Source organism: Diceros bicornis, chromosome 5 (genome assembly GCF_020826845.1).
Source record: "Diceros bicornis minor isolate mBicDic1 chromosome 5, mDicBic1.mat.cur, whole genome shotgun sequence".
In the NCBI taxonomy this organism is placed as follows: Eukaryota; Metazoa; Chordata; class Mammalia; order Perissodactyla; family Rhinocerotidae; genus Diceros; species Diceros bicornis.
In genome coordinates, this window is record NC_080744.1 from 27,961,268 (window position 1) to 27,980,695 (window position 19,428).

The 19,428-nt window shown below is 37.5% G+C and overlaps 1 protein-coding gene across 1 annotated transcript in view; it reads left to right on the forward strand.

The window, feature by feature from the left end:
• Positions 1-19,428, forward strand: part of SUPT16H (SPT16 homolog, facilitates chromatin remodeling subunit) — a 38,290-nt gene that overhangs the window by 1,453 nt on the left and 17,409 nt on the right. The window contains exons 2-7 of the mRNA XM_058541021.1: positions 12,011-12,103; positions 13,110-13,280; positions 13,968-14,120; positions 14,683-14,829; positions 15,253-15,404; positions 16,315-16,487. Coding sequence (XP_058397004.1) covers positions 12,011-12,103; positions 13,110-13,280; positions 13,968-14,120; positions 14,683-14,829; positions 15,253-15,404; positions 16,315-16,487 — 889 coding nt within the window. The remainder of the gene's footprint in view (positions 1-12,010; positions 12,104-13,109; positions 13,281-13,967; positions 14,121-14,682; positions 14,830-15,252; positions 15,405-16,314; positions 16,488-19,428) is intronic.

A 19,428-nucleotide genomic window follows, 5' to 3' on the forward strand; every position in this document is an offset into this window, starting at 1 on the left:
CTTCTCTCACCATCACATTTTTAAATTTGAACATGATCCATGTTAGAAAAACTTTCTAAAAGCCCCGATATTTTCTGAGTAGTAAATACTGGGCCGGCCCCGTGGTGTAGCAGTTAAGTGTGTGCTCTGCTGCTGGCGGCTGGAGTTCGGATCCCAGGCGGGCACGGATGCACCGCTTGTCAGGCCATGCTGTGGCGGCGTCCCATATAAAGTGGAGGAAGATGGGCACGGACTTAGCCCAGGGCCAGTCTTCCTCAGCAAAAAGAGGAGGATTGGCATGGATGTTAGCTCAGGGCTGATGTTCCTCACACACAAAAAAATAAATAAGTAAATACTTGTGTGCTGGTAATAATCAAAAGCCCTCTCTTCCAACCATAGACCCCCAAATTATACACCTTTGATGTGGAAGTTGTTTCTAGTCTCAGTGACTCAGAGTTTATCAGATTATTCTTAATCCTCTCTAGATCATTCAGGAGACCTAAGATTAATTTAGAGCTCAAAGTTCCCCTACATGATTGATAAATGCAAAGTGTGAAACTAGGAAAAGCTTGAGGTCAAAAGACAGATTGGCAACCTTAATATCAAATGACAGTCTGTAAATCCATTAAGTTGTCATTGGCCTCTATTTTTTCTTTCTCAAAAATCATTAAAATACATCTTGGCCCTCCTATTTCACTTAATGACATCATTTGAAGGGGGGATGTTACATGTTGATAAGACACTGGGGTTATAAGGTTATGAGCCTAGTCAGTATAAAAATGTACTCAGCAAAATTTGTGCCTAATTATTATGAAAATTTTATTTGAATAAACTTTCTGCTTTTTTATAATTGTAAATTTTAATAACTTTGCCCAGAACCCACCTGTAGAATTTCTTTCTATAGGCACAGTCTTTCCCGGTTACAGTACATTCTCGATCTGCTTAAGCAAAGATCATAGTTTTTTAGGGTAAGTTCTGGTTGCTTATCCTCCTAGCTGTGGCAGAAAGATAGTGAAATATATAGGTGCATGCTATACGTTTTTCTTTTACACTTTTGCCTTTTTAAATAAGAAAACTGGCATTGAAATAAGAGAATAACTTGATGTTAACTATACAAACCCTAAGCCTCGTGTTGTCAGCTCCCATTTTCAAAGAAACCTCTGTTATGACAAAAATTAACTAAAAAATTAGTTTGGGGGGCTGGCCGGGTAGTATAGTGGTTAGATTCATGTGCTCCACTTCAGTGGCCAGGGGTTCGCAGGTTTGCCTCCCGGGCTCGGACCTACGCACTGCTTATCAAGCCATGCTGTGGTGGCGTCCCATATAAATAGAGGAAGATGGGTGCGGATGTTAGCCCAGGGCCAATCTTCCTCACCAAAAAAAAAAAAAAAAAAATTAGTTAGGGCTCCACACCCACTTTTTAGTTTCAGATTCCCTTAAGCATAAGCCTTTCAGAACTGTGTGGTTACTTGTGATCACTCCAACTCTCTCTCTCTCTCTTTTTTTTTTTTTCTGAGGAAGATCAGCCCTGAGCTAACATCTATGCTAATCCTCCTCTTTTTGCTGAGGAAGACTGACTCTGAGCTAACATCTATTGCCAATCCTCCTCCGTTTTTTCCTCCAAAGCCCCCGTAGATAGATGTATGTTATAGTTGCACATCCTTCTGGTTGCTGGATGTGGGATGCGGCCTCAGCATGGCTAGACAAGCGGTGCGTCGGTGCGCGCCCGGGATCCGAACCCGGGCCGCCAGCAGTGGAGCACGCGCACCCAACCGCTAAGCCACCAGGCCAGCCCCACTCCAACTCTCTTTAATTACAAAGTTGTAGACAACTAAAAAGCTACTAACCTTTTTTTTGTTGATCAGAGTAGGAGCTAATGTGGCTCCTCATCTCACCTGTCTGCAAGTTGAGTTTGGGTTAGGTACCTATTGTGAGGCTATTGCAAATAAGATTATTTCTTAATTATAATTTTCATAACTTAGTCCTAAAAATAGTTGCATCCATACTTTTAACTGTTTTGAGTAGAAATTTCTAAAACATTAAACCTTATACCTGAGCAAGTAGTGTCATTTTAGAGATAAGAAGACGAGCTCAGTCAAAAATCAAACAGGAGACCTCCATAGTGACTAGAACTTATTATTGTTTTATAACTCTTCTTGGATGTTTGAGTCTAGTCCAGTCCTGCCTCTTATTTTTTAAATTAGGACTGCTACATGCAGAAAGGGTTTGCAGCACCTGTCTATTTCTGTAGTAGAAAACCCCAGGTGGTAGTGGTAGGTCATAAGAGTGGGCTGTGGGCTTCTCCTCTGTCCTCTTATACTTACTGGGTCCTTATTCAGGGCTTCCCAGCCTTTTCACGATTGTGATTATTTTTAACCAAGTAATATGATTAGTACTGCGCAGAGTACGGGGAGGGAGGTTACCCACCATTCCAGGGTCCCGGCTGCTTTGAGAGCTGAGGGACACGATGTCTAGGCACATCTATAACTCATTTGAGACCTACCTACTAGGACATCCTGCTGTGAGTGAACCTTGACCTCAGTCATCTGCCTTTTATCCCAAAGGAATTCTGTAAAGTGTCAGAAGAGCAGCTATTTTCAAAAGGAATGCTCATCCAATGCATTCATTCCTATGGCTCTACACCACCTGTCAACCAACCCCAAAAAGAAAGTTTGTGTCTTTGGAGGAAACTAATAAGCTATAGTGTCAGTGCTTCTCTTGATGCTGCTTTCTGGCTCTTTGCTGATTTTTTGTCATGGTCAAGTTTCTTGCTTTGGGTTGCTCTCCAAGACTAGGCAGCTACCTTCTGTGACTTAGGAAGGTTCTTTAAAATATAGGCAATTTCCATACTACTTTGAGCAAGATAGTGGGTTGCCTTCACCCATCTCAGTTCTTTTATGACTCCTTTATCTCTGGAATGAGTTAGAGACAGGTTTAAATAATGCTTTGGTCTCTTGAATAAAGAGGAGAGCTAGATGGAAGTAAATGTCTGGACAGATTGGGATTTGTTTATTGTTACTTAACTTTTATAGTCTACTCTAGTTATCTGTTTTTTTATATTTATTTTTTATCCCTATTACCAAGTGTAGTGCTTGGCGTGTAGTAGGTACTCGGTGAACGATGGTGACTTGATTTCTGAGTTTTCATGCATCCCTTTCTTGGTTTGCAGAGATTTCTGTCAAGGGTGATACTTTGGGTGACTATTAAGTCCTTCCTTTCTTGGAACTGTTCACCTGTTGTCCCTATGTAATTATTCATGGCATACCCTTTTATTCTCAGAATAGTCTTGGTTTGGATGATAAATTATATGGATAATCCTAGCTATAACAAGCGACTTCAAAAATGTTTCCCCTTTTAGTGCAATACCCATTTGGTTCAAAGGAAGATAGTTCCTCTGCTGCAGTATTTCCCCAACTTTTATCATTCAGATACTACCTTCACAATTTTTGCCAATTCCTTGCCATCTATATTATTTACCTTGCACTTTAAAATTATTTTTACTCAAGTAATTCATACATAGGTTTTAAAAAACCAAATAGTCCTAAGAGCCTTAAAACAAAACAGTCACCTGTCCCAGAAGCACTCACTCGCGGTTCTTTTGTTTCTTTCATATTTTGAAATAATATCTATGTATTGCTATTTCTTGATTTGTCAATTTTAGATATTAGCTTATTTTGGTAGGTTAGGGTTGAAATTTAACTTTTTTTATGCCATCACACTCATCCCAACTTCCCTACCTCCTAATATTTTAAAATTTATTCCTGACACATTGTTATGAAAATTTTCAAACACATAGAAAGGTGAAAGAATTTTACCGTGAACACCCGTGTACCCACCACCTAGATTATACAATTGTTTTATTATACTTGCTTTATCGCACATCTACCCCTCTTGATAAGTTTTCACAATTTTTAGTAAAATCAGTAGTCAGTTTACATTGTTATGCTCCTGTAAATATTTTTACTACTGGGTGAAGTAAAATAATGTAGTTACCTTTCCTTTTCTCTACAGTTTTTCATTTTTCCTGGCGTTAATGATTGCCTCGGTTTTTCTCCTTTTTTTAATGTCCTTAGCCTAAATTTTTTCCTGCAGGTCTGTCATAATCTCATCAATCTTCTATTCTAAAATTCTCACATTTGTCAGATATTTTATTAATTCTCTGTTTGTCTTTTAAACACTACCACCACCACCACCCAACCAACCTAACATTATCCTGCTCTGTCTGTATAGGGTGATCTCCAGGCCTATTGAATCTTGGAACTTTGCAGTGTTCAGTCCCATATAGTATCCTAGAGCCCGTGTTTTAATTTATTTCTTTGTTTTATTAGAGCATTTTCTCTAAGAGCCTCTTAAGAAAGGATATGGAGAATATATATTTCTTGAGCTCTTGTGTGTCTTAAAAGTTTTATTCTATCTTCACTTTTGGTTAATAATACAGTTCAGTGGGTATAAAATTTGAGGTTGAAAAGCTCTCAGAGTTCTCAGAATTTTGAAGCTATTGTCTGTCAGTGTTCAAGCTTGCAATATTACTTTTGAGAAGGCTGGTATGATTCTATTTCCTGTTCCAATATCTATGGGCTGTTGTTCTCTGTAAAACATTTAGAATCATCTCTTTATTCCTTGTGGTTTGAAATTTCACTGCCTTGGTATGAGTCTTTTTTTTTTTTTCCTTCTTGCATTGAGTTGAGAAGTGAGGGGCTCTTTTAATCTCAAGACTCACATCCTCTGGTGCTGGAATCTTGCATTCTTTGATTATTTTCTCCCCTCCATTTCTTCAGTGATGTTTTTTTTCCCCCCTGAAATTCCTATTCGGTAAGATTTAGACTTCTTGCCTTAAATTTGTTTATCTTTCAATTTCATTTCATATTTCTTTGTCTTCTACTTGCAGATACTGTTTCTTAACTTTATTTTCCCACTTTCTATTGAATTTTTTTTTTTTTAATTTCAGCTGTGTTTAATTTCTAAGAGTTCTTTCTTATCCTCTGTTCTTTTCTTCTTTCATGGATGTACTATATTTATTTCTCTTACAGAGTTTTTTTTTCTTTTCTGTCCTCTGCCTTGTCTGTTTCCTCTGGGTTTTTTGCTTTCTTACATATTGGAGACTTCACAAAAATCAGAATGAGGCTTGGGTATCCATCTGTATTAAGAATAAGGTAATAAGAAACTGGTTGGAAGCTCTGCATGAACGGGACCTCTCAACTAGTAAGGGTTACTATGGAGTGAATCAGCTGGCATATTCCATGGAGGACCCCCTAATGTCAGTATCTGAAGTGTTTTCTCTGAATTCAGTGAGGACGCGCAAAGAACAATCCTCCAGTTCTTGTCTTTGGGGCATTTATTCCCCATTATTGTCATCCAGAGTACAGACTTCCATTAATCCCCAACATTTAATACTTGCCTTCTGCTGGGCCTACTGTCTGAGTCTAGAGCCCGTCTTATTTTCTTAGCCTGTTTCTCCAGATAATAAATCAAGTCTTTTTGTAGAGGGATTAGGAGTTGTCTCAGGGCTTCTGAAGACTGTGGGTCCAGCTCTTAAGCTCGCCATCCAGACCTGTTCTCAGCCCTGAACTCATTCGTGTACAATATACCCCATTCCCCTTCCCTGTTACTTGGTGCCTCCTGAGTTCTGAGCCCATTGGGGCTTTACAAGATATGCGCACTTATCATCAATATCTTCCCAGCGAGAATGCTTGTCAAGCACCCCAGCTCTGCTTAGTCATTTCCCACTCTGTTCTTTTCATCTCTCAAAAAACTGTTGAACTCCTTAAACCTACATATTCAGAAAAGATACTTTACATCGCTATAAATGGAAAATTGTGACACTTTCCAAAAATAAAAAGTACTGTTAAAAAATGAAGTTAATATAAGCACAGCTACGTTGTTCAATTGTAGCAGGTGGTAAGGACTAGCATTAAGCAGATATAATCTTGATGTGATCAAGTGCATTAAAAGAGAGTTGAAAAGTATATAACTTTTTTGCTCTGTGATTGAATATTTAAAGCCATATCTGAGATTACCTAAAATCATCTCCTATATGAATTGTACACTTTCAGAAAGTCTGTTCTACTCTACATATCCTGTACTGATTATGTAATCACCAGCTAATCTTTGACATCAGTAACAGTAGTGGTGTGATACACCTGGTAAATTTTTAACAAACAGCCATTTTAGTCTTTAGTAATAATGATGGCAGACATAGTAGTTACTATGAGCTAGGCACTATTCTTAGTAATTGATACACATTAGCTCATTTAATTCTCACAGCAACACTTACAGATGTGAAGACTGAGGATACTGGAGCACAGAGAGGTTCGGTCACAGTAAATGGTGGGGTCAAGGATTCAAACCCAGGCAGTCTGGCTTCAGTGAGCCCTTACCCGGTAGACATACTGTCTCTCTAAATATAGAAGGCAGACTTTGATACCTATTACTTTCATACCTATTACCTTGCAGTTGCTGAAAGAAATTTGTAGTAAATTTAAGTCACCAATACTAACATCTTACCTGAAAAGTTTATCAAATGATTCTTTATCTTTAGGACCCTAATGAAATTAGTCTCTCATCTGATTTGTTACTTGAAAGAGATAGAGATGGTAGAAAAAGTATAACTTTGCCTGTTATTGTATAATAATTGTGTCCTAATGAAAAATATGTATTTTAAACTTAATATGTGTATTTTAATTAGACTTTCAGCACATTTTTTTAAAGCCTAAATCGTCATTAGTGTGAGGACTGCCTATATATTAGTGTGGGAGTTCTGAGTGTACTAGGTCTTGATTTTGGGTTTTGAATATGATAATGCATACTGTACCTAAAGTTTTATTGTGAGGATTACAGATAATAAATGCAAGGCATGTATTACTCCCATCTAAAACACCTGTTTCAGCAAGACTTCGGTGTCAGGTGGACCAGAAGCCTGGAAGGAGGCAGAATTTGGAGACAGAAAGGGTTTAGTGGATGTTGAGAGTCAGGGCACACCAGGGGTCACTGCTGCAAGATGGTTCATCTAGAAAGGGGAGCACTTGAATTGCAAGTCCAGGTTTGACAAGGGCTCTCAAGTCTGAGTCCTGAAGGCCAGCCCAAGCAGAAGAGATCAAGTAGGAATCTGGGGCCACTTAAGCAGCACAGAGTCGAGCCCCAGCTGGCTGTAGGACTGGTCCTGCGGCGAGGGCTGCTAACTTTGTGGCTTTTTTTTTTTTAAACCAGCCCCCTTCCACTCCAGTATTTTCAAACAAATTCTAGACATACTCTGGAATTTAATCTGAAAATATTTCAGTATTATATATAACTTTACTATAATGTTACTTTGGGTAACTTACCATGTGAATTTTACAAGCAGATTATTAGGGCTGGCCCCCTGGCTTAGCGGTTAAGTGCGCGCACTCTGCTACTGGCGGCCCAGGTTCGGATCCCGGGCACGCACCGACGCACCGCTTCTCCGGCCATGCTGAGGCCATGTCCCACATACAGCAACTAGAAGGATGTGCAGCTGTGACATACAACTATCTACTGGGGCTTTGGGGGAAAAATAAATAAATAAAATTTAAAAAAAAAAGATTATTAAAAACCTCCCACAGTTTCAGACTATTTTCAGATGTAATCTATATAAGGCATTTATACTCCTCATAAGGTTTGAAAATACAAAATAGCATCCCAGATTTTGCTGTCAAAATAATTTGATTTTATTGTAATCCTTTTCATTGAATCACATTTTAAGAAAATTTTATGTAAATTTACCTTTAGATATCTTAAATTCTGCTATTATTTACTTCTTCTGGTGTTACAGTCCACCAGTTTTTGTAAAGAATCAATTAAAAATATTGTATGGAATGGTCAGAGCACCTGGGTTCCAGAAGAAATTAGGGTTCATCATCTCATGTTTTTGATTGACAGTGGAAAACTAGGCATTTTATGAATTGAAATTCTTGAGATTTGATGGATTTATTTCGCCAGTCTTCACAAAAGAGCTGAACATGTGGGTCTTTTTTCCTCTGTCCTTATTTTAAGTTATATTGAGATTCCTTTGGATGATTTTCCCACATTATTAATGATTAAATTGCATGATTATACTCTTCATATACTTTTTAAAAACGTGTTACTATGTATTGAATTTTTGTACATATTGATACCTTTTTCTTTGCTGGAAAATTTTGACTCAACCAAGATTACAAGTATCAAAAAATACTAAAAGGGACTTTTTGGTTAGGTTCAGTGGTATTTTTTCTAGACAAATGTTTAGGGAAAAAAAATATTGTCCGTGTCCATAACACATAAGCATTAAATATAGGGGAGTGCCTCTTGCTCATTTGGGGAGGTTGCCAAGGTTCTAGTAATATTAATGCCACAAAATCCCATGTTTACTGAAGAATTGGAGTGTAGATAGCAAAAATTTGGGGAGGAGAGACTATCTGATGCCAAAGTTAGTGTTACTATATGTGATAGGAATTATGTAGCACAGTGCTTCTCAAATTCTTTGATACCAGGACCCCTTTATATTCTTAAATTATTCAGGACCCCAAAGAGCCTTTCTTTGTATAGGTGGTATCAAGTATATAAAGAAAATCTGGCCTCATACATACATGAAGCTGGAAAAAGGAGGATATTTTAATAACCTTTTCAGATAATTATGGATATTCTTTGTTACTACACTAAACCTCTAGAAGTGGTAATCTCTTAAAAGGTAGTTGTAATGTGGAATCTGAAACCACAACAAAGAACTTTTTTTTTCTTTTTTTCTTTTTTTTTTTTTTTTTTTGCTGAGGAAGATTCTCCATGAGCTAACATCTATGCCAGTCTTCCTCTATTTTGTATGTGGGTCGCTGCCACAGCATGGCTGCCGCCGAGTAGTGTAGGTCCATGTCCAGGAACCAAACCCAGGCTGCCGAAGCAGAGTGCACTGAACTTAACCACTAGGCCACAGGGCTGGCCCCAACAATGAATTCATACTCAAGTTATTGTTCTGTCTTGCACCTTTGATCCTTTACCCATGGATGACTTTGTAACATCACACATTGCTTATTTGGAAAACGCTGTTCCCTCAGTTATGCAGATTTTCTTAATGTACACATTTCATTATATGATATCAAAGAATCGTGTAAATATCACCACTGATCTCAGAAAAGTTTTGAGTAAGTAGGGGAGCTGTGAAGTTCACAGTGGTGGGTACAAGTTTTTTCAGAATTTTAATTTTTGCTTGAAAACTCAAATTTTATCATTGATAACACATATGTCATTCATTTTTCTTGGAATGACAGGCTTGGTTCATTCATTTTTGAGAAAATGTATACCAGATACACAAATCTGTTTAAATGGCTAATTCAACTTGTTATTCAAATAATTGTACAAATACTTTTCCTTGAGACACCCGTCATACTGCAGTGTGCACACAGAAGTGCTTTGTGTGTACCTCCCATTTCTTTACACAGAATATTAAAAAGACATTCTCAAGGGTTGGGATTTCATAATACTAATCATTTTTACTACATTGAGGACATTCTTTAGTGAACTTGGCTTTTTTTTTTTTTTTACCTTTCTTTCCATGAGTATGTAGTAGCAAAGAACTAGTTTGGTGCCACTGCCTTGATTCATGCTAAGACATTAGCAGTTTTAACTATCATTCCTTTTGCATCATCAGTGAGAACTAATGATAAAACTTGAGCAATCCGAAGGAAGACATTTTCTCATTGAAAATCAATGGGGGAATGCATGTTTCTGTGTAGTAACTTCTTTGGGTTATATATTTTATTGTGGTAGAGAAATTTAACAAAACTCTCAATCGCTATATTTGGATTCTTACCGGCAACCAGAAGTCTTAAAATGTGGAACAGTCTTACGGAGATGTTTTTCTTGACTTAATAGAGGAAGTCAGAGATTTGACCTCATAGCCCACAATTACCAGTCTCTTGGTCTTACAGAGCTGTTCAAGAGTAGCTAATGGTTGGAGGACTTAACACTTCTCAATTTCTTTTTTTTTTTAAATTAACAATTTTTTCTATTCTTTTTTGTTTTTTTATTTTTAATTTTATTTATTTATTTATTTTTTCCCCCAAAGCACCAGTAGATAGTTGTATGTCATAGTTGCACATCCTTCTAGTTGCTGTATGTGGGACTCGGCCTCAGCATGGCGGGAGAAGCGGCGCGTTGGTGCGCACCCAGGATCCGAACCCCGGGTCGCCAGCAGCAGAGTGTGCGCACTTAACCACTAAGCCACGGGGCCGGCCCTCAATTTCAAAACTTACTAAAAAGTTGTAATAATCAAAACAATGTGATACTAGTATAAGGATAGACATGTAGATCAATGGAATAGAATTGAGAATCCAGAAATAAACCTTCACGTTTACATCATTTGGTTTTTCACAATGATGCCAAGACGTTTCAATGGGGAAAGAGTAGTCTCTTCAACACATGGTCCTGGAACAACTTGATATCCATATGCAAAAGAATGAAGTTAGGCCCCTTCCTCACACCATCCATAAAAATTAACTCAAAATGAATCATAGATCTAAATATCAGAGCTAAAACCATAAAAATGTTATAGAGGAAAGTATAGGTAAATCTTCATGTCCCTGGGTTAGGCAAAGCCACCTTAATAAGACATCAAAAGTACAAGGAAGTGGAGCTGGCCCAGTGGCATAAGTGGTTAAGTGCACGCGCTCCGCTGCAGCAGCCCGGGGTTCGCCGGTTTGGATCCCGGGCGCACACCGACGCACTGCTTGTAGAGCCATGCTGTGGCGGCATCCCATGTAAAGTGGAGGAAGATGGGTGTGTATGTTAGCCCAGGGCCAGTCTTCCTCAGCAAAAAAAGAGGAGGATTGGCAGATGTTAGCTCAGGGCCGATCTTCCTCACAAAAAAAAAAAGTACAAGGAAGTAATTTGGACTTCTTTAGAATTAAAAACTCTTGTGCTTCGAAGGACACCATTAAGAAAGTAAAAAGACAAACCACCAAATAGAAAAGTTTGCAAATCATATCTGAGAAGAGACTTATATCTAGAATATAAAACAAACTCTTACAACTTAATAATAAAGCGGTAACCCAGTTACATAATGGGCAAAGAATCTGAGTAGGAACTTCTCCAAAAAAGGTATACAATGGTCAGTAATCACGTGAAAAGAGGCTCAGCATCATTAGCCATCAGGGAAATGCAATTCAAAACTAAAGTGAGATACTACTTCACACCAGTTGGATGGTATAAAAAAGACAGATAACAACAAGTATTGGTCAGCACGTGGAGAAATTGGAACCCTCATACATTGCTGCTCAGAATATAAAATGGTGCAGTCACTTTGGAAGACAGTCTGGTGGTTCCTCAAAAAGTTAAACATAGAGTTACCATATAACCAGCAATTCCTCACCCAGGTATATACTCGAGAGAAATATGTCCACACAAAAACTTACATGAATGTTCATAGCAGCGTTATTCATAATACCCAAAAAAATGGAAACAACCCAAATGTCCAACAATTGATGGATGTATAAAATATGGTATATCCATACAATGGAATATTATTCAGCCATAAAAAGGAATGAAATACTGATGCGTGCTACAATATGGATGAACCTTGAAAGCATGTTAAGTGAAAGAAACCAGACACAAAGACCACGTATTCTATGATTCCATTTATATGAAATGTCCAGGATAGACAAATCTATAGAGACAAATTAGATTAGTGGTTGCCTAGGGCTGGGTGTTAGATGGATAATGATTACTGTGGGTTTCTGTTGTGGGAGATGAAAATGTTCTAAAATTAGATTGTGGCGACACAGTTGCTTAACTCTGAATACAGTGAAAACCATTGAACTGTGCACTTTAAATGGGTAAATTGTATTTTATGTGAATTCTATCTCAATAAAGCTATTTGAAAAGTAGAATAACTAATGGCTGTGAGGTTGCCAAGCAAACATATACACCTTAAACTTGGAATTTCTATTAGGAAAAAATTATATATATCCTGAATAAATACTGAAGTCTGTATTCCTATTTTGCTAGTGTGAAAAGAAAATGACCAAATTACCTACTCTTTACTTTTCAGAAAGGAGAAGATGAGTATGCCAATGTTGATGCTATTGTTGTATCAGTGGGGGTTGATGAAGAAATTGTTTATGCCAAATCAACTGCCTTACAGGTGAGAGGTTTCCAGCAGTTTTTTAGCCCTGAGAATCATTGAGTCATGTATTGCACTGTTCAATATGGTAGCCACTAGCCACATTAAAAATTTAATTCCTCAGTCCCAAGTCTCAAGTACTCAATAGAGACTACCATTTTAGAGTGGATATAGAATATTTCCATCATCACAAAAAGCTCAGTGGACAGCACTGATTTAAAACATAAGAAAAAAAGAAGAGAAGTATATAAATTGAGAAGGATTTAACTCTCTATAACAGGAAAACCTAAATAACAGTGGGTTAAACAAAATATTTCTTTTTCTCTTAGATAGACATCAGGGACCCAGGTTTTTTCCAGGTCTCTACTCTGCCATCCATAGAGTATAGCCCTTTCGGTCATGGTGCAAAAATTGCTAGAGCTCCAGCTGTTATATCTACATTCCAAGCAAAAAGAATGGAGAAAAAGAAGAAAATGGAAAAGGTCCCACAGAATACTTCTACTTATAACTTATTGGCCAAAATTTAACCTGATGGCCATATTTAGCCACAAGAACAGATGGGAAATAGAGTCCTCACGCCAAGCAGTGTGCCTGTCCAAAAATCCCGAGTCTTTTATAGAGAAAAGAAATGAATAATTGGTAGGCAGCTAGCAGTCTTTGAGGGAGGTAGAATTAGAACGCACAGTTCTCTGAGGTGCTGCTCTGTCCCTTGTTTTATGCGTTTCTATCCTAAATAGCAATGTAGTTCTTGTAACACAAATTATCCAAATGATTTGATGACGTTTATTATGGAATGTTTCAAACATGAAAGTAAATAAAATGGTATATTGAACTCCCATTTACCCATGATCCAATAAATTGTTAACTCCTGGCCGGTCTCATTTCATTTGTATCCACATCCAGGCACCCCTACCCCTGATTATTTTGAAGTTAATTCCAGAAATATTATTTTATAGATATTTCTGTATAAGTGTACTAATTTTTTTTATCTATAAATAACTGTTGTCACTATTTTCTTTTCCCATAGACATGGCTCTTTGGTTACGAACTAACTGACACTATCATGGTCTTCTGTGATGATAAAATCATCTTTATGGCCAGCAAGAAAAAAGTGGAGTTCTTGAAACAGATTGCCAACACTAAGGGCAATGAGAATGCTAATGGAGCCCCTGCCATCACACTGCTGATACGAGAAAAGGTCAGAACTAATAAAGAATGTGTCATAAATGTGAAAGAATGTTTAAAAGTGATAAACAGAAATGCCTTCTAGGAATTTAAGAGAATACAAAGGGAAGATTGTAGCTGACTGTGGTTGTAATTACAAAGTTCTGTCACATCTGCATTGTTTGTTAGGAAGAAAAGAGTTCATTAACCCTATCAGTTCTGCAGCAAAACAAATGGGCTGTGAAGTTCAGGTGAACACTAACTTATCTGTCCATTTTCGAGGACACTGTCAACTTGTTTCTTTTCATCTGAGTACCTTAATTAGAATAAATAACCTTAAATATCCTTAAGAAAACTGAGATATACTTCATTTCCAGTTTTTATCAAATGTGATCTTTTTTGTCATACTGCCCACCTGACAAAGACTCTTTCTCAGAATATTGTTTACCTATGTGTTTGAGTTTCTTAGCTGTCCCCTAAGAAAAAGAATAGCCTTACCAACTTATATGGCATTTCACTTAAATATATAAAAATATCCAAAGCAATTTTGTGCTAACTTTGATATGTTACAATCTCCCCTAAAGAAGTAAGCGGGGGATGGGTAGAGAATTTATTCTTTCCACAGTTTAGAGTATTCATCTCTGCCTGTTAGTAGTAGGACATAAATGTCTGATTCTAAAACTAATTAACAAACTCCATTTCTTCCCTGTGGCACTGATAGAATGAAAGTAATAAGAGCAGCTTTGACAAAATGATTGAAGCCATTAAAGAAAGCAAGAATGGCAAGAAGATTGGAGTGTTCAGCAAAGACAAATTCCCTGGAGAGTTCATGAAGAGCTGGAATGACTGCCTCAACAAAGAGGGCTTTGACAAAGTAAGAATTCTCCCAGAAACAAGCAAATTGGGAGTTGAGAAGACAAAAGTGTGACAGTCTTCCCTAACAGAGAGTACAGAGAATTTGTTTTGGGAAAACTATGTATTCATTCACATTTCCATTTTTCATTCCCTTTGACTGAGCAGTAAGCTAGTTTTACTTTTCAGTCAGGAATGAGGCGTTCAAGAGATAGTTCAGCTACTTCAGAGGGAAATTGTTTCTTAGTTTCTTGTCCAAACGATATTTTTCTTTTTTTTTTTTTTTCCTCCTATTCTGCGTATCCTCCGTCTTCACCCTTTACAAAAACCTCTAGAGAGGGGCATTTACATTTTAAATGGTACATTAGTTCAGTGCCTCTTAGAATAGACACAATGACCTGGTAAAGAGCTATTTCAAATGTTTATTCAATCCAAAAAGAGAATATTTAGATATTCTACAAACTGCTGGTGAATAGTTTGCTAAGTAATTAAATACATCACTGATAATATTCAAATGGGAAGAGATGCATTTCTTTAGCAATTTTGTATTTGCATGTTAGAAACCCGTATCGCTTTGATTTCAGGTAGATATCAGTGCAGTTGTGGCCTACACCATTGCTGTGAAGGAGGACGGGGAGCTCAACCTAATGAAGAAAGCAGCCAGCATCACCTCAGAGGTCTTCAACAAATTCTTCAAGGAAAGAGTCATGGAAATAGTGGATGCAGATGAGGTAAAGGGAGAGGGGAAAGTCTTTTTACTGTTTTAATGAAGCAGAAACAAGTCCCTGCCATGCAGTGCTTTGGTTATGTTCAGCTTCCTTTGAAATTAAGCCTTCAATACTTAAATTGGTGGTGTATAATTGTGCCAACTCTCTTTCAAAATAACTGTAAACCTGCACTGTAGTTTCTTGAGGTTACCGAGTATTTTACTTGAGAATTCCTTGAATAGCTGTGAATCCCACATATTGTTCTCTAAATTTGCTTTGCATGTATACCAGTATATTATCTGGTGCATAAACCATTTCATAAGACTTTCGTAGCATTCTAAATGATATCAGGGTATAGGTTGTCTTCAGATGATAACATCCAAAAACCCGACACCCCTCTTTGCCACCCTCTAGTAAGTGTTGTTTTATTTCTGGGTATACTTACAGAAAGTTCGACACAGCAAACTGGCTGAGTCTGTGGAAAAGGCCATTGAAGAGAAAAAATACCTAGCTGGAGCAGACCCTTCTACTGTGGAAATGTGTTACCCTCCCATTATTCAGAGTGGTGGCAACTACAATCTCAAGTTTAGTGTGGTGAGGTAAGTATGAGAACTTCAAAATAAAACAAAAGCCAGACCATTTCAACCGTTAGCCTATTTTTTCTTTGACTCATTCCAGAATTCGGAACAGTAGGAGGAGACAATAAGTCTGCCTTCTGCATTGCCTTCTTGTCTTATTCTGTGCATATTTCTATTTTATTTCACGGTTACTCATTTCTTACTTGAGCATTTGATTATAAGCATTTTTCAAGATTAAAAATGCCAAAGAAAAATGCAGAGCATGTTCCCAAAAATCATTAAAATCTTATTAGAGGGCCGGCCCCGTGGCTTAGTGGTTAAGTGTGCGCACTCCGCTGCTGGCGGCCCGGGTTCGGATCCCGGGCGCGCACTGACTCACTGCTTCTCCGGCCATGCTGAGGCCGCGTCCCACATACAGCAACTAGAAGGATGTGCAGCTATGACACACAACTATCTACTGGGGCTTTGGGGGAAAAAATAAATAAAATTTAAAAAAAAAATCTTATTAGATGTACCATAATGTAATTCCCCTTCTAATTTTTAAAAATATTGTAAAGAATGCTATTTCTCCTGGTCAGTCTGAAGGGACTAATTCATAGTGAATACTATAGTTCATAGTGGACTGGTGGAGGGATGGCTCCTCACCACCTTACTGTTAGACTGTAGTTAATAAACATCAGTGTATCCTTTGCATATTTACAATACAACTCAACTTTCACTGAATATTTATCCTAAATATTTAGGTCACTGATTTTACTCCAGAGCCTTTATTAACTGATTAGTTTATTTAAAGAAAGAAAAATTTGGGTCCTTATTCTGCTTCAGCTGTGGGATACAGCAGGGAAAGGTGGTGATTACGATGTTGTGTGGCAGTGATAGGAAGGGCTTTGCTAGTTTGGGTAATGAAATGCTTTCTTCCTTTGGTCTCTAGTGACAAGAACCATATGCATTTTGGGGCCATCACTTGTGCCATGGGTATTCGCTTCAAATCTTACTGCTCCAACCTTGTTCGCACTTTGATGGTTGACCCTTCTCCGGAAGTTCAAGAAAATTACAACTTTTTGCTCCAGCTTCAAGAGGAGCTGCTAAAGGAATTAAGACATGGTGAGGTGCCTTAGAAGAGAAGGTTTGAAAATTGTGTAACAAAAGTGTCATTAGTGTTTATGTGAGTTTATATCCCTGAGGCTCTCATACTAAAAATAGAATTAGATTTTACTAACCTTGAATCATACTAGCATTTAGTTCTTGAATCTGCTTTTCTTTTAGGCAGAAGTAGTTATTATGGTTTTACATTGATGTTTACAAAAACTTCTCTGGGAGCCAGCCTCATGACCTAATGCTTAAGTTTGGCACTCTCGCTTTGGCAGCCCAAGTCCGGTTCCTGGACACGGACCTACACCACTTGGCGGCGGCCATGCTGTGGCAGCGACCCACATACAAAATAGAGGAAGATTGGCACAGGTGTTAGCTCAGGGCAAATCTTCCTCGAGCCAAAAAAAAAAAAGGCTTCTCTGACTGGTTAGGCCTCTGTATTCACATCTTCATAAAATGCACTGGCTGTATTACTCTTCCTTAGAACTTCATAAAGTTCTTTTTTTTTTATTGCGGCATAATTAACATACCACATTCTATTAGTTTCAGGTGTACAACATAATGATTCAGTATTTGTATATATTGGGACATGATCACAATAAGTCTAGTTAACATTCGTCATCATACATAGTTACAGAATTTTTTTTCTTGTAATGAGAACTTTTAAGATCTACTCACTTAGCAACTTTCAAATATGCAATACAGTATTATTAACTGTAGTTGCCATGCTGTCCATTGCATCCTCAGGACTTACTTATTTTATAACTGGAAGTTTGTACCTTTTGACTCCCTTCACCCATTTCACCCACCCCTTATTCCCCACCTCTGGCAACCACTAATCTGTTCTCTGTATCTATGAGCTTGTTTTTGTTTTTGTTTTTAGATTCCACATATAAGTAAGATCATATGGTATTTGTCTTTCTCTGTCTGACTTATTTTACTTAGCATAGTGCCCTCAAAGTCCATCCATGTTGTTGCAAATGGTGAGACTTCATTCTTTTTATGGCTGAATAATTTCCATTGTATATATGTACACCACATTTTCTTTATCCGTTCATTCATCGATGGACACTTAGGTTGCTTCCATATCTTGACTATTGTCAATAATGCTGCAGTGAATATGGGGGTGCCGATATCTTTTCGAGTTAAGTGTTTTTGTTTTCTTTGGATAAATACCCAGAAGTGGAATTGCTGGATCACATGGTAGTTCTATTTTTAATTTTTTGAGCAACCTCCATACTGTTTTCCATAAGTAGCTGTACCATTTTACATTCCCACCAACAGTGCACAAAGCTTCCCTTTTCTCCACATCCTCACCAACACTTATTTCTTGTCTTTTTGGTAATACCCATTTGAACAGGTATGAAGTGACATCTCATTGTGGTTTTGATTTGCATTTCCCTAATGATTAGTGATGTTGAGCATCTTTTCTTGTACTTGTTGGACATTTGTATATCTTTGGAAAAATATCTATTCAGATCTTCTGCCCATTTTTAATCAGTTTGTTTACTTTTTTGCTATTGAGTTATATGAGTTCTTTATATATTTTGGATATTAACCCCTTATCAGATAACGTGACTTAAAAATATTTTCTCCCATTCAGTTGGTTGCCTTTTCATTTTGTTGATGGTTTCTCTTTTGCTGTGTAGAAGCTTTAGAGTTTGTAGTCCCATTTATTTATTTTTGCTTTTGTTACCTTTGCTTTTGGTGTCAAATCCAAAAAATCATCACCAAGGCCAGTGTCAAAGAGCTTACCACCTATGTTTTCTTCTAGGATTTTTATGGTTTCGGGTCTCACATTCAAGTCTTTAATCCATTTTAAGTTAATTTTTGTTTATGGTGTAAGATAGTGGTCCGGTTTCGTTCTTTTACATGTGGCTATCCAGTTTTCCCAGCACCATTTATTGAAGAAATCTGTTCTTTCCCCATTGTATATTCTTGGCTCCTTTGTTGTAAATTAGTTGACCATATATGTGTGGGTTTATTTCTGGGCTTTTTGTTCTGTTGCACTGATCTGTGTGTCTGTCTTTATGCTAGTACCATACTGTTTTGATTACTATTCCTTTGTAACATAGTTTGAAGTGAGGGAACATGATGCCTCTGGCTCTGTTCTTTTTCTCAAGATTGCTTTGCCTATGGGGTCTTTTGTGATTTCATACAAATTTTAGGATTATTTATTCTATTTCTGTGAAATATGCCATTGGAATTTTGATAGCGATTGCATTGAATCTGTAGATTCCTTTGTGTATTATGGACATTTTAACAATATTAACTCTTCCCGTCCATGAGCATGGAATATCTTTCCATTTATTTGTGTCTTCTTCAATTTCTTTTATCAGCGTCTTATAGTTTTCAGTGTACAGGTCTTGCACCTCCTTGGTTAAATTTATTGCTAGATATTTTATCTTTTTGATGCAATTGTAAATAGGATTGTTTTCCTAATTTCTCTTTTGGATAGTTCATTGTTAGTGTATAAAAGCAACAGATTTCTGTGTATTGATTTTGTATCCTGCAACTTTACTGAATTCATTTACAGTTGGCCCTCTGTATCTGTGAATGCAGAATCCGTGGATACAGAAGGCTAACTAAGGGACTTGAGCATCGTGGATTTTCGTATCCACGGGGGGGCCTGGCCCCATTCCCCCATGGCTGCTGAGGGACAACTATATTAGTTCTAACAGTTTTCTGGGTTTTCTTTATATAGTATCATGTCATCTGCAAATAGTGACACTTTTTCTTCTTCCTTTCCAATTTGGGTGCCTTTTCTTTTTCTTGCTTAATTGCTCTGGCTAGGACTTCCAATACTATATTGAATAAAAGTGGGGAGAGTGGGCATTCTTGTCTTCTTCCTGATCTAGAGGAAAAGCTTTCAGCTTTTCACTGTTGACTGTGATATTAGCTGTGGGCTTGTCATATGTGGCCTTTATTATGTTGAGGTACGTTCCCTCTATAC